Source organism: Malus sylvestris, chromosome 14, assembly GCF_916048215.2.
Source record: "Malus sylvestris chromosome 14, drMalSylv7.2, whole genome shotgun sequence".
Lineage (NCBI taxonomy): Eukaryota > Viridiplantae > Streptophyta > Magnoliopsida > Rosales > Rosaceae > Malus > Malus sylvestris.
In genome coordinates this window covers 8297149-8310197 of record NC_062273.1, presented here as the reverse complement: position 1 = coordinate 8310197, position 13049 = coordinate 8297149, and the positions used below count along the sequence as shown (strand labels likewise).

Genomic DNA, 13049 nt, shown 5'->3' with positions numbered 1-13049 from the left:
AAAAGATAAAAAGCAGTTGGAAAAGCTGCATGGCCATTTTCAGTTCCAAGAAGAAACACCAGTATAACGTTCCCATAGCTTTGGCACTTGGTTTGGATGGATGCAATAATGCATTCTACTGACTATATTCGCAGGCATGGTGAGTATCTACGACATATATATATATATATATATATATATATATATATATATATATGAATAACTCAAAAAAATAGATAGAGATCCCAGTTTTCATTATTGTTTCACATGTGATGATGAACTTGTTCGGTTGTTTAGCAAACAGAAAAACAATCATACACATGCTCGTATAGTTACGTAGCCACATCAATACAATTATATTGTTAAACTGTAAATCTGAATCTCATGTTTATATGAAAAAATTGTCACATAAATACTTATATTATTAATTTGTAAATCTGAATCACGTGTTCATATGAGTATCGACTTGATCAAGGGCTCAAATCAATTCAACAACATAAGCATTTGATGTTGTCAGATTGGAAGACGAGAATCTTCTTATTTAGTCAATATTCTTAAGAAAATTAGCAAAAATATAAAAGGAAGATTAGACAGTAAAATCTGGCAGTTTTGCTAACCTTGCTTAAGAAAATTTGTATGCAGAAACATTTGTTTAGGGATGCAGACAGAAGGGATTACAGGCTGCCTAACGCTGGAAGTATGGTGGGTTTAAATGCATAAAGATGTGTAGTTTCCAGTCAATGTTTTTGGCCGAACAAATGCATGTGCCAATCGCAGTAGATGCAAACCAATAATATTAAGGATCATTTCTCTCGCAGAAAATATAACTAGGGAACATGGTTAAATTCATAAATAGAATTGGTCTCCAGAGTTTAGACAAATAGGAGCTTTGATCTCGAGTATTGATCTTTAAACTTATCATTACATGGAACAACGGTTCTTACGTATGATACTGTTAAATCTTTCATCCAAATTAAAAGGTTTAAAAAACTACCATAAGAGACGAAAGTTCTAACTTCTAACAGAGTTCGCCAAAATAACCATTATTCTACTTTGTGACAAATTCAGAATCAGATTAAAACTCCTACAAAATTAAAGTTCAAAACCAATGCTCAAATTATCTCAATTTATGAGCCAACCAATTTTCAGTGTTCATAAGTCAATGCCACCATTATATATACACACACAATGCCCCATAAACTTCTTGCACTTATAGACCAACAGACATATCCACAAAAGAAAATTGCAGAAAGAAACAAAAATTGGAGTCTTGAATTTTCAGCAAAAGTAGACATCAAAGAATAAGAAGTCCAATTAGTTTACAAAAATCACTTAAAAGCGAAAAAAGCTGCTTTTGAGGCAGAAAATTGAATAGTAAAAGTTAAAGGGTGCAAGAAGAAAAGAAAAAAGTTGCTCAAAAAAATCATAAGTATTTACCAAAATCAATTGTCTTTGTGCTTCTAAATGTACATAGGTCGCATTTATGTCCAACAATAATCTTCCTAGTAACCATTTTATGCCATCTACAGCCTTCAAAATGATTTATGTAAGGTAAAAAATGTAAGTAAAACCATCAGAACTACCGTGATTGAAGATGGGGGTGATAGTTCAACCTGTGGAAGATGTAGCCGTAAGCACGAACCAATCGCTTTCGAAATCTTCCGAGGTCTAATCTCACAGTTTGGCCATCAAGATAGATTTTCTTTGTGTATTCCCATCCCATTTTGTTTACACTCTCTGGATCCCTAAGAACAGGATCATCCTTATCATATTTGGCGTATAACGAGCTCTCCCGAGTTAGAATTTGGTAGCCGATGTATTTTAAGCCGAGCTTCCTTGCAGGTTCCCCATAATACTCCTTCGCTGCCCACTCAGTGCCAAGGGGAACAACTTGGATAAACACAGACCCAGGCTTCATGAACATAAAGTGTGTCATGGCAGCACCATGAACCCCAATCATCACATCACTCGCATTAAGGGCCCGATAAATCTTTGCTAACTCTGTCGTGCGGTCAGGTCTCAAAACGTTAACTTCAAACCCAATTTGCGCGGCCATTCTCACCATTAAATTCTCATTTGTTATCGCTCTTGATCCATTTCGAGATATGATGACCAGTTTAGGCTTCTTGAACTGATCTTCTTGCACTGCACTCTCAGGTTCGAAAGAGCTTTTAGATGCCAAAGATGCAGAAAGCTTTTCCTGTGCTTCCCGTTCCTCGTCTTCAATAAGACTTTTAATTCGAGGCCAGTAGGCTCGGTCTAGAAGATTTCGAAAGTCAACAATGCTCACATTTCCCTCCATCAGTGAAGAATCCACAGTGAGCTCGTCGTGAATCCTCAAACCAACTGTGACCTCTGGGAAGCAATGAGTTCTTGTATCTCCACTAAAGTCTATAGGCGGATAATCTGATAGTTGAGAAACAATGTCACCATATTTCGTCACCCACCAATTATGGTAATCGAGAATGACAAACACAACCTTCTTGTTGAAACGCTGGGAAGTAATGAACAATGGCATAATCCCATCATTAAATTCATGATAGACATTACCGGTATATCCCCCGGTTGAGAAAAACACTGCCGGAACATCGTGCTGCACATCACACCGGTGGTGCATGCCTAGAGTGTCTTTCTTCGCAATGAGCTGTAATTCATCAATGGTGTCCATGACACTTGTTTCCCATTTCCGTGTATACGGTTTGACCTTTTCATGCTCTAGTTCCCCTGTTTCATCTTCTTCATTTTCCTCAACAACATCAGAAACACGATTTTGGAAGCTACTTCCTTCTGTAGATCGGTAGAGGAAGATAGTGGAGGAAGCAGACTGTGTTCTTACATCCCCCTTCATTACACAAATATCTGAACGAATATTGCTTCGATCGCAACATATAGTTCCTGAAGGCACAGAGACAACTTTTAACTCATTTGTATTAACAAAATAAACATCAATTATCAAAAGCATTTGAAGTTTATGATGGGATTACAATCTCTCATCAAAATCAAAACACATGAGACAGAGAGAGAGTTCAAAAAACTCGGTACTAGATATTATAAACCTATCAATATATTTTCTCTCCTTCCCCATTTTTGTTCATTAATTTTTCCTTGTTTCCATTCCTTCCCCTTTATTTTTCATGAACCAAATTGGGCCTAAGCGAATGCTAATTCAAAACCCGACTTCAGACTTGGACGTAGCTAAGTTGGCTAGAGCAGCGTGCTATCGCTCTGGACCCAAGCTCGAGTGCCCTTCCCCTTCCCCTTCCCCTTCCCCTTACTATAAATTAGATTAGAATATCGCTCCAATAAAAGTGAAGACCTTTAGCAGTATATCAATTCTATTTGACAATACAAGATCAAAAGAGAAAGCGAAAGGCAGCGCACTCACCGTTAGAGATTGAAGAACACAAGGGAACATTTACATCCATATCTTCCACAGGTGTTGAATCTACAAAAACCCAAAAAACAACACCACCGTCATACACATGCAGCAAGATAAGAACAAAGAAAAGAACATAAAAAGATGAGAGAGAAAGTTACAAAGGAGAGAGAAAGTGGTGGTGGAGCTGAAAAGATGAGGGGCTAAGATGAAGCTGCAAGAGAGGAAAGAGATGAAGAGGAGATAGAGAAGCTTGGGACTTGTTCTCTTGTAATAGTAACCAGAGTTTGCAAACTCCATTAGAAAGGTGGTGGTCTGTGATTCTTCATCTTCCTCTGCGGCTGCACAAGGCTTTTCAACTTTTCTCCACTGGTTGTGCTGGTGCCGCTGATACCGCGCCATTATTTCTTATGCACAACAAAAAAGCTTTGATCTTTATTTTTCTTGTCCCCTGCTTTTCTGCTTTCTGCGTTTTGTAGAGAGAGAGAGAGAGGGGGAGAGGAGAAAGAGAGTTTGATGGACTGGGAACAAAACCCAGATGAGGAAATGGAGAGAGATTTTCAAATAGCAGGGAAAGCAATGCTATTTTCTTGGATTCCTCCTATGTTTTAAGGAGAGAGATGGGAGATGGGTTTTGGGTTTTTTATATGTTGAGTTTTGAGAATAAATCTCCCGTTAATAAGAAAAGAGATCTTACGTAAACTTATAATAAGTTGAACTATTTTTTATATTATCGATTGATTTTATAGTGTTCAATTTTTTTCATTGAGAAGCTGCTTGCTTCTTGCTTTCTAGAGAGAGAAAGACGAGTTGATGGAGGTGAGAAATGGAAAGAAGCTGTCAAAGGCTTAAATTGAGGGACTTGGATTCTCTGCCTTCCCATTTCGGTGTCTTTTTCGTGCCCTCCTGTTTTGTGTGGTCACGGTTAATCTATGCTAACATTTTATATTGTTTTTTATAAAAATAATAAGATAAAAAAAATAGTAATATAAAATATTGACGTGACTTAACCGTGACCACACAAACAGAAAAACACGGGAAGGACACCGAATTGGGAGGGCAGAGAATCCAATCCTAAATTGAGGGAGTCGGTCTCTGCAAAGTTTGGTATTTTCTATTTTAAATTAATATTGAAATTAGTAATTTAATATAATTAAATTAAATTTGGCAGTCAAATGCGTGTAACGAGCAGCTGCGGCTTCAGACTTGCGATGTAAAGAGAGCTGTGCTTGGTTTTGTTTTTCCTTCGTTCCTCCTCGGTTGGCTGCGGCTACTCTTTTTTTTCTGGCACCCGTTGAAAGTCGTGTAACTCGTTCTCCGACGCGCTTTGTAACACGCGCCTTGGAGAGCTGTTTCCAAGTTGGCAAACTGGCCGCTGCTGCAAGCGTAAGACTCGGCAATCAAGATCTGACTGACCTCCTGCTAACATTTTGATTAAGTGATTGGTAACGAATTAAAGGTTGTACTTTATATAGTATGTCTTAAGTGTAATTTTTTACACTAATAATACATACTATTGTAGTTAAAGAGATATTTAAATACCTTTATGTGCCTTTTCAGTCTAAAAAAAAAAGTAGATTATAATTAGCACTTCAAAAATTTCATTTTTTTTTTCACAAAGTATTTTCTTTTCTAATTATAAAAAATTTGAAACACCAAATGAAATTTTTGAAATACTAATAATAATTCCCTAACAAAACAATTAACTGATCCGTTTTATAAAAAAGAAAAATGATCTGACCTCCTGCTTAGAACATGGTAGGATTGGCCACTAAGGAAAGAATTTTGCAAATAAACAAACATCATGGTTGCACGTTTGGACTTACATTAGAATAAGACCACGACACGTTTAAAAATAATAAAAAACAGCAATTAATTAAAATGATTCACTTATGTTATGTTGTTTGTTTGTTCAAATATCCGCGATATAATAATAATAATAATAATAATAATAATATAATCACATCATAAACATAGATTATTTCACCAACCAGATATTAAAGTGAATCAACTTAATAAAAGCTTATACAAATCAAATAAAGACCATACAATAATGTTGAAATTTTCAGGTCGACGAGCCGAGGGTCCATCCAACAACACCGATACTATCCCCACTTAACCACCAGCACAATCCTCAGGTGTGAGGTTTTATTACAAAAAGCCTCGATATTAGTAATAGTGGGGTAATTCTATTTAAAGTGCTTTCTCTCTTCTCTTTTGGCCGATGTGGGACAATCAGTTCCAACAAATAATGATATAATCACGACATTATAAAAGATTATTTCAGCAAATTCATATCAAAGTGAATCATTTCAATAAAAACCAATACATAAAGATGGCTCTTTGCTTATCTTAGTAGCAATTGATTAGTGATTTTTTTACCTTTTATTTGTCACTTTAACCAACTCTCTTCAGATTTCCAATGTTCTAATTTTTTCTAATTTTTTGTATCTTTTGTTTTTATTGTACACACATATATATTTGTAAGAGCTGTTCGATTCTTATGCATGGAATATTTAGTATTAATTTATTGATTGCTTATTCTGCTCAATATCGTTGTATAAAAAAAAAAAAACAAAAAAACAAAATGAGATTAGCTTATGTCCGACGCAAAGATTATGGTGCTGTGTGACAGCATAAATGCAGCTCCTCTAAATGGATTTGTGTCCTACAATAACTAATAAAGCTTTTTATGCAAACTTCGTATGCCTTTAATAGGCTCATTACTAATAGCTATTGACTAATATGAGCTTTTAGGGCAATTAGCTGAAATTATCAATTTTGAACATTAGATTGTAGAAATGATCAATTTTACAATATCGTTGTGATATCATCGTTATGCCATCAATATATGATAAAAATATTGTCGTTATAAAAAAACTAATCATTTCTACAACCAAATGTCAAAAACTAATAATTGTAGTTAGGCTTGGCAATTTATGACACGACCCGTTAACCCGACACAACAAGACAAGAAATTAACAGGTTATCGGGTCGACATGATAACGAATCAGGTCGTTATCGGGCAACCCGATAAGCACTTGTTAAGATAACGGGTTGGTCTGAGTACATACGTAGGTAACCCGATACACGATAAGCAAATTATTAATTTTATAATTTTATACCCCCTAAAAATACTATAATAATTATATATATCATATATATATATATATTATATTATACATATCATATATATATATATATATATATATATATATATTAAATTTAGAAAATTTGGAAACAAAATGAGGTAATATATTTTTGGGTAAAAGACTGTTTACTACCCTAATGTGTCGTGGTTTTCAACATTTAGTACATCAAATTTTTTTCGTCTCAGAGTCATACCTAAAGTGTAAATTTTGGGACAGTCTCATACATCCGTTAGTCAAACTGTTAAGTTTTTCGTTAACTGTGACGTGGCGTACTAAGTGGGCACCACGTGTCATCCACGTTTTTTTTTTTTTCTTTTTTTTTCTTTTCTTTTCTTCTTCTTCCTCCGACTGCAACTTTCTGCTTTTTTTTTTTTTTTTTTTTTTTGCTTCTTCCTTTTGCTTCTTCCTTCCTTCCTCCTTCCTTCTTCTTCCTCCGAAATTTGGGGAATGCTTTTTTTTTTTTCTTTCTTCTTCTTCTTCATCTTCTTCCTCAAAAAAAAAAAAAAAAAAACACTTTCATCTTCCCCCAAATTCGGAGGAAGAAGAAGAAGAACGAAGAAGGGGAAGGAAGAAGGAGAAGAAGGAGGAAGAAAAAAAAAAATTGAATCTGGGCAGATTCGGAGGAAGAAGAAGAAGAAGAAGAAGGAAGGAGGAAAGAGAAAGAAGAAGAAGAAGAAGAGGAAGAAAAGATAAAAGTGTTTTTTTTTTTTTTTTGAGGAAGAAGAAGAAGAAGAAGGAGGAAGAAGAAGAAAGAAAGAAAAAAAAAAAAAAACTTCCCCAGATTTCGGAGGAAGAAGAAGGAAGAAGAAGGAAGAAGGGGAAGAAAGGGAAAGGAAGGAGGAAGGAAGGAAGAAGGAAAAGGAAGAAGCAAAAAAAAAAAAAAAAAAAAAAGAAAGTTGCAGTCGGAGGAAGAAGAAGAAAAGAAAAGAAAGAAAAAAGAAAAAAAAAAAAAAACGTGGATGACATGTGGCGCCCACTCAGTGCGCCACATCACAGTTAACGAAAAACTTAACAGTTTGACTAACGGATGTATGAGACTGTCCCAAAATTTACACTTTAGGTATGACTCTGAGACGAAAAAAACATGATGTACTAAATGTTAAAAACCACGAAACATGAGGGTAGTAAACAGTCTTTTACCCTATATTTTTATATGGTATAGCATTATTGTTTTATTTTTTTTCATAATTATTTTGGTAAACTTCTCATAATTTGAATGGTTTATAATGTTTGGTTTTTCTATACTTAATTTATACAAAAGAGAGTTCTGAACCTTACTGAAAAAATCATCAACATAACTCATGATAGCAATAGATCAAGCTAAAGTTCCAAAAGAAAACTAATGAAAAGAGCTTCAAAACTTTTAGTTTTAACCAAAAATCATCCTATAACTTTATTTAATGATAAGAACAAGAGAAAGAAAACCAAAAAAAAAAAAAAAAAAAAAACCTAACTAAAGGCGAGTGCAAAAAGCACCCAACCAATCCTTTAGTTGCATAACCATTTGACATAATCCTAGCATATTTTATTCTTCTAAAATTAAAATTTCAAATTGAAATGGGTTCCATTCGATTCAAAACCACATCTGGGGCTGTATGGTTAGGAAGGAGTCGATCAGGTGTGGGGCAACATCATTAACAACATCTTTGGACTCATCACCCATTTTTCTAGTAATGGTATTGAGCTATTAACCATGCATGACTTTAATGGCATGGACGTTAATCTCTATCATGTTTTTTTTTTTTTTAAATCTTTTTATTGCATTCTGGTGAAAGAACTTGAAAATCTGGGACAAGCATCTACCGTTAAGTTTCATAAACAATGTAGTATCGTTAAATTTCATAAACAATGTTGTGCCGTTAAATTTCATAAACAGTGTAGTACCATTAAGTTTCATAAACAATGTAATAAGTTTCATAAACAGTGTAGTAAGTTTCATAAACAATGTAGTGAGTTTTCATAAATAGTGTAGTAAGTTTCATAAACAGTTTGTGCGAGGGTGGTGTACTTGAGATGCATTTCCTCTAGCTCTAGAAAAGGACATCATATGGACTGAATTAAAGGGGTCGATCATCCTAAAATTAGGATTCAGTGTTCAGGTCCGCATGTCAGTATTTTTTAAATATTAAAATTATGTCTTTTTTCATTAAAATTTAAGTTTTTTTGTCATTTTTATTAAAATTTAAGAGCTTTTCATTAAAATTTAAGTCTTTTTCATTAAAGAAAGTTATAGCATGATTTTTTTTATTAAAATAAACTTAGTCCAAGCCTTCTTCATGAAAGTTCTCAAGTTCCAATACAATTTCCCCATGATGATTGATGAAAATTGAAGGATTTTGTAAAAGGAATAACATGCAAGTTTTGAGTTTTATTGGCAAGGTTTTAACTTCTGAGAAAGGTTTCACAACCTTGAAAAGAAAAACTCATTTATTTTGCATATCCTTGCACATTTGATATTTTGTAGTAGACTAGTAGTGTATTGGTGTTTTTTTATTAGGTTCTTATTTTGGAGTGTAGATGTAGTACTTAATGACAAATGTATTTTTATGTTTTGATGTAATATTTATGTGGTAATGTGGTATGTGCAAATTTAAGAAAAAAAAAATTAATGGGTCATAACAGGTCGGGTCATTTTACTCGTTGGGTAAAGTGACTCGACTTGTTAATGACTAGTTAAGATAACGAGTATGACACGATACAACCCGTTAAGATAACAAGTGTGGTTCACATTTGGGCTAGCAATGGGCTAGCAATAATGTGGTTCACATTTGCCTTTGGCGAAAATCGAACCTAAGACCTCTCACTTACAAGTAAAGAGGAATACCATTAGACCGTAGTACTAAAGAGGATCCCTATATGAAACCCCATCCCAATTAATTGTAATTTCATTTTAACAAGAATTATGAGATTACGATTTTGTCCCCTATCCTTTACCCAATTCGGTTTCCCTTTTTGGATTTCCTATAAATTCTCCCTCTCTTTTTGGCTGCCATGTGACAACTCCCCAACCCCCATCTCTTTTCTCTCTCATTCTCTCTTCTCCCTTAAGTCACTCTCTCAGTTATTTCTCTCGCGTACAAACCCTATATCCCTCTCCCCGAACTACACACACACCCAAAGTTGACAAACAACTGCGATGACGATACCACCATCACCACCGGTGTCGACTTTCTCTCCATTATCCTCTGTGAAGCACAGAGAGCCCATGAAGTACATCAGCAAGCCCGTGGTTTTCAAGCCCAAAATTTGGCCGACTCCGGCCACCTCACAGTGTGTTATAGGTATGAACCTCTTCCTCTCTTTCATAACCTTAATTCTAAGGCTAGATCGTAGGGTCTATTGGAGCACCGAAGTTGATTGGAGCTTGAGAAGTTCCGGTCTTCTCCCTCACCGAAACTAGGTCAGACCCAACCCAAATCCTTGCAAACTGAATCCCCTAGCCTAGAGTTTTGGGCCAGGCTTTCAAGCCCAAAGCCTGTGGAACCCTAAACCCAACCCATTAAACCTAAACCTAAATTGGGCCTTTGGGCCATGTAGAACCAGGGCTTTCGGCCCACTGAGCCCAACCTAAATACAATCCCCTGGGTCGGGTTACAAGCCCAAAACCTTTAAGCCTAGTCTTTTTGAGGCCTTTGGGCCATGCAAACTAGGGCATTTGGCCCGTTGAACTTAAGCCCAAACTTAATAGGCCCAAGCCTAGGAACCAAGCCTAAGCCCAAGCCCAGAATCAGATCCAACCCAACCTAGTCGGATCCCAGGAACCTAGTTTGAGCATGGGTGCGAGTGAAGGGTTGCCGGTGCTGACGCGTGAAGCACACGCGCCGCTGTGGACTTTTCTAATGACCCATCTCGGCACGTGGCCGCCAAGGAAGCCACTTTACGGCGGCGTGTGAGGGTACTCGATGTCCCTTGTTATATTTTTCGACGTCCTGAATTTGTTTATGACGTTCATTTTTCGAAATTCAATCGTTATGGTAAAGTTTTATAAATTGGACCTTTTATATGCTTATGTGCGATTATTAGCGATGATTCCGTCCACGGCTCTTCGACGACGGAGTATATGTGAGTGGACCCCTTCTAAAATGCATATTTTGCTATTAAAAATGCATTCATGAAAAGCACGATTTAATGGTTACGTTTTATGATTAAATTAGATTTTACTTTTTATGAGATATCATACTTTACTGAGAATATTTTGGAATACCATGCTTTATGGATTTTATGTTCTTTGTGGTATATATGATGGATGACTATATACTATGAAGATATTTTGAAATATGATGTTTGAGCTACTGAGCTCTGTTGAGATATATGTACTTCTGTTGGAAAGATTGTATTAAATGTTTTTGTGCTCATCTAGTAGTCACTATTCTGCCTACGAGTGTATGTTCTGCCTATTGATGTAAGTTTCTGCCATTGGGTGATTGTCCTACCTATGGGCGTATGTTTTGCTTATGGACGTATGTCCTGCCAACGAGTGATTGTCTTACCTACGGGCGTATGTTCTGCCTACGAGTGATTGTCTTGCCTACGAGCGTGTGTCCTGTCTACGAGCGATTGTTCTGCCTATAGGCACGTGATGGAGAGCCTTCGGGCGATTTGATACCACTATTTAGCACATTATATATGATATATATTTTATGAAGGGTTTTATGGCATGCTAGGGTTTTCGGAAAACCTATCACATATTATATTATTAGTTTTGTTTGTACCATATTTGACCAATTCCGAAACTACTGAGCACCAATCAACGTTATACCGTTAAGGACCCAGAAGAGTTTCCCTCCAACCAGAAGGCCAATCACAGCGCGACACGTGTCGAAATCAGAAGCCAATCATAGCGCGACACGTGTCAACATCAGAAGCCAATCACAACATGTCAGAATGAAACTAGAAACTCTCTTCTATAAATAGAGATCATTCTCTCACAATATTTCCTAATGTCATTTGTACTAAATCATTCACTAGTACTCACTAAAGGAGAGCTTGAACCTATGTACTTGTGTAAACCCTTCACAATTATTGAGAACTCCTCTACTCCGTGGACGTAGCCAATCTGGGTGAACCACGTACATCTTGTGTTTGCTTCCCTGTCTCTATCCATTTACATACTTATCCACACTAGTGACCGGAGCAATCTAGCGAAGGTTACAAACTTAACACTTTCTGTTGTACCAAAGTCCTCACTGATTTTGTGCATCAATATTTGGCGCCGTCTGTGGGAAGCGACACTTATTCCCACTCTCTTCAGCTTTGTCAATGTGGTTTCCACCATTTGTACACTCTCTTTTGACCAGGCATCCCTCTCCAACATGGGGAGCGAAGGAAGCCACAACACACAGAATGACACCCTTCTTGCACCTAGTGCGAAGCAACGAAAGAAGGAATGAAAGAAGGTTGCTCTTCAAGTTAAAATCGATGAGCTAGAAGCTCAGAACAATAAGATAGCAATGAAGAATGAGGTCCTCTAGGAGCAGTATGAGAAGCTCTTTGAGACGCTCCACAAAACTAGGCGTACTCAAACACGCGAGCTCATTGCCCCTGTGGACATCAACCATCATCTGGGTGCCCCCAACACGGAGGGTCACCTTCTTTCGACATGGGTATCCCTGATGAGGAGTGAGCTAGTCATCAAAACATTGATCAACATAAGACTTCTCTCAACCCAGATGCTTCGACCCAAAGCAGGAGAAGTGGAGGAAGACACATTCTTGCAGAAGGGTTGGAAAGATCGAAAGCCATTTATCGCGACTGTCGAAGCTTCCTAAAACAACGTCGAGAGAATCCCCTCCACATATGCTCGAAGATCAATGATCCAAGAATTTCTGAAAGACCCAATCCCATCCCACGACCTAGGCCAGCTGCCAATCTAGAGAAGGAACGACAGGTCCCAGAGGAACATGAAGGTACAAGAGACTTTGAAGTATTCCGACAGACTCGCCCTAGAAGTCAGTACGACGAGTCCAAGGAAAAACCACACGCTCTTGCTCAAACTTTCCTACTTCTAAGAGACGATGGAGACTTACAAAAGAAAATTCCAGTGGTACCTGACTCCACTCAGGACTCCCTTGTCCTACAGCTCATTGAGGAAGTAAACAAGTTGAAGGCCGAACGTCAGGCTGAGATACCTAACTAGAACCAACCCAGGCTTGACCCTCTCACAAGGAGGATCATTGACACCCCCTTCAAGAGAAGACAAAACAAAAGCTTGGTTTACAACTCTATACTGGAAGGGATGACCAAATTGAACACCTTAACCTCTTTGAGTCCACCATGGCATATCGGATGCACACCGACGAAGAGCGATGTCTTATTTTCCCCTCCACCCTCTCTGGCGGACCACTAAACTAGTATTGCCGTCTTCCACCTGAAACAGTAGACTCATTTGAGGAACTGAGGAAATTGTTTGTCTCTCAACACATCTTCCAGACCGATCACTTGCATTCTGCAGATGACTTGTACACTATTCGCCAGAAGCCGGATGAGTTACTATGAGAGTATGCCGGTAGCTTCAGCCATGAGTATTCTCGCTGTGTTAAGGC

At 37.2% G+C, this 13049-nt stretch overlaps 1 protein-coding gene across 1 annotated transcript; it reads right to left on the bottom strand.

Moving 5' to 3' along the window:
* Positions 1-1389: 1389 nt before the first annotated feature.
* LOC126600675 (xylan glycosyltransferase MUCI21-like) lies at positions 1390-4180 on the bottom strand. The gene is made up of 3 exons (XM_050267286.1): positions 3517-4180; positions 3365-3424; positions 1390-2874 (listed from the first exon to the last, which is right to left on the bottom strand). Exons 1-3 carry the CDS (start codon positions 3755-3757, stop codon positions 1559-1561), a joined length of 1617 nt encoding a protein of 538 aa, XP_050123243.1. The 5' UTR covers positions 3758-4180; the 3' UTR covers positions 1390-1558.
* Between the last annotated feature and the right edge of the window lie 8869 nt (positions 4181-13049).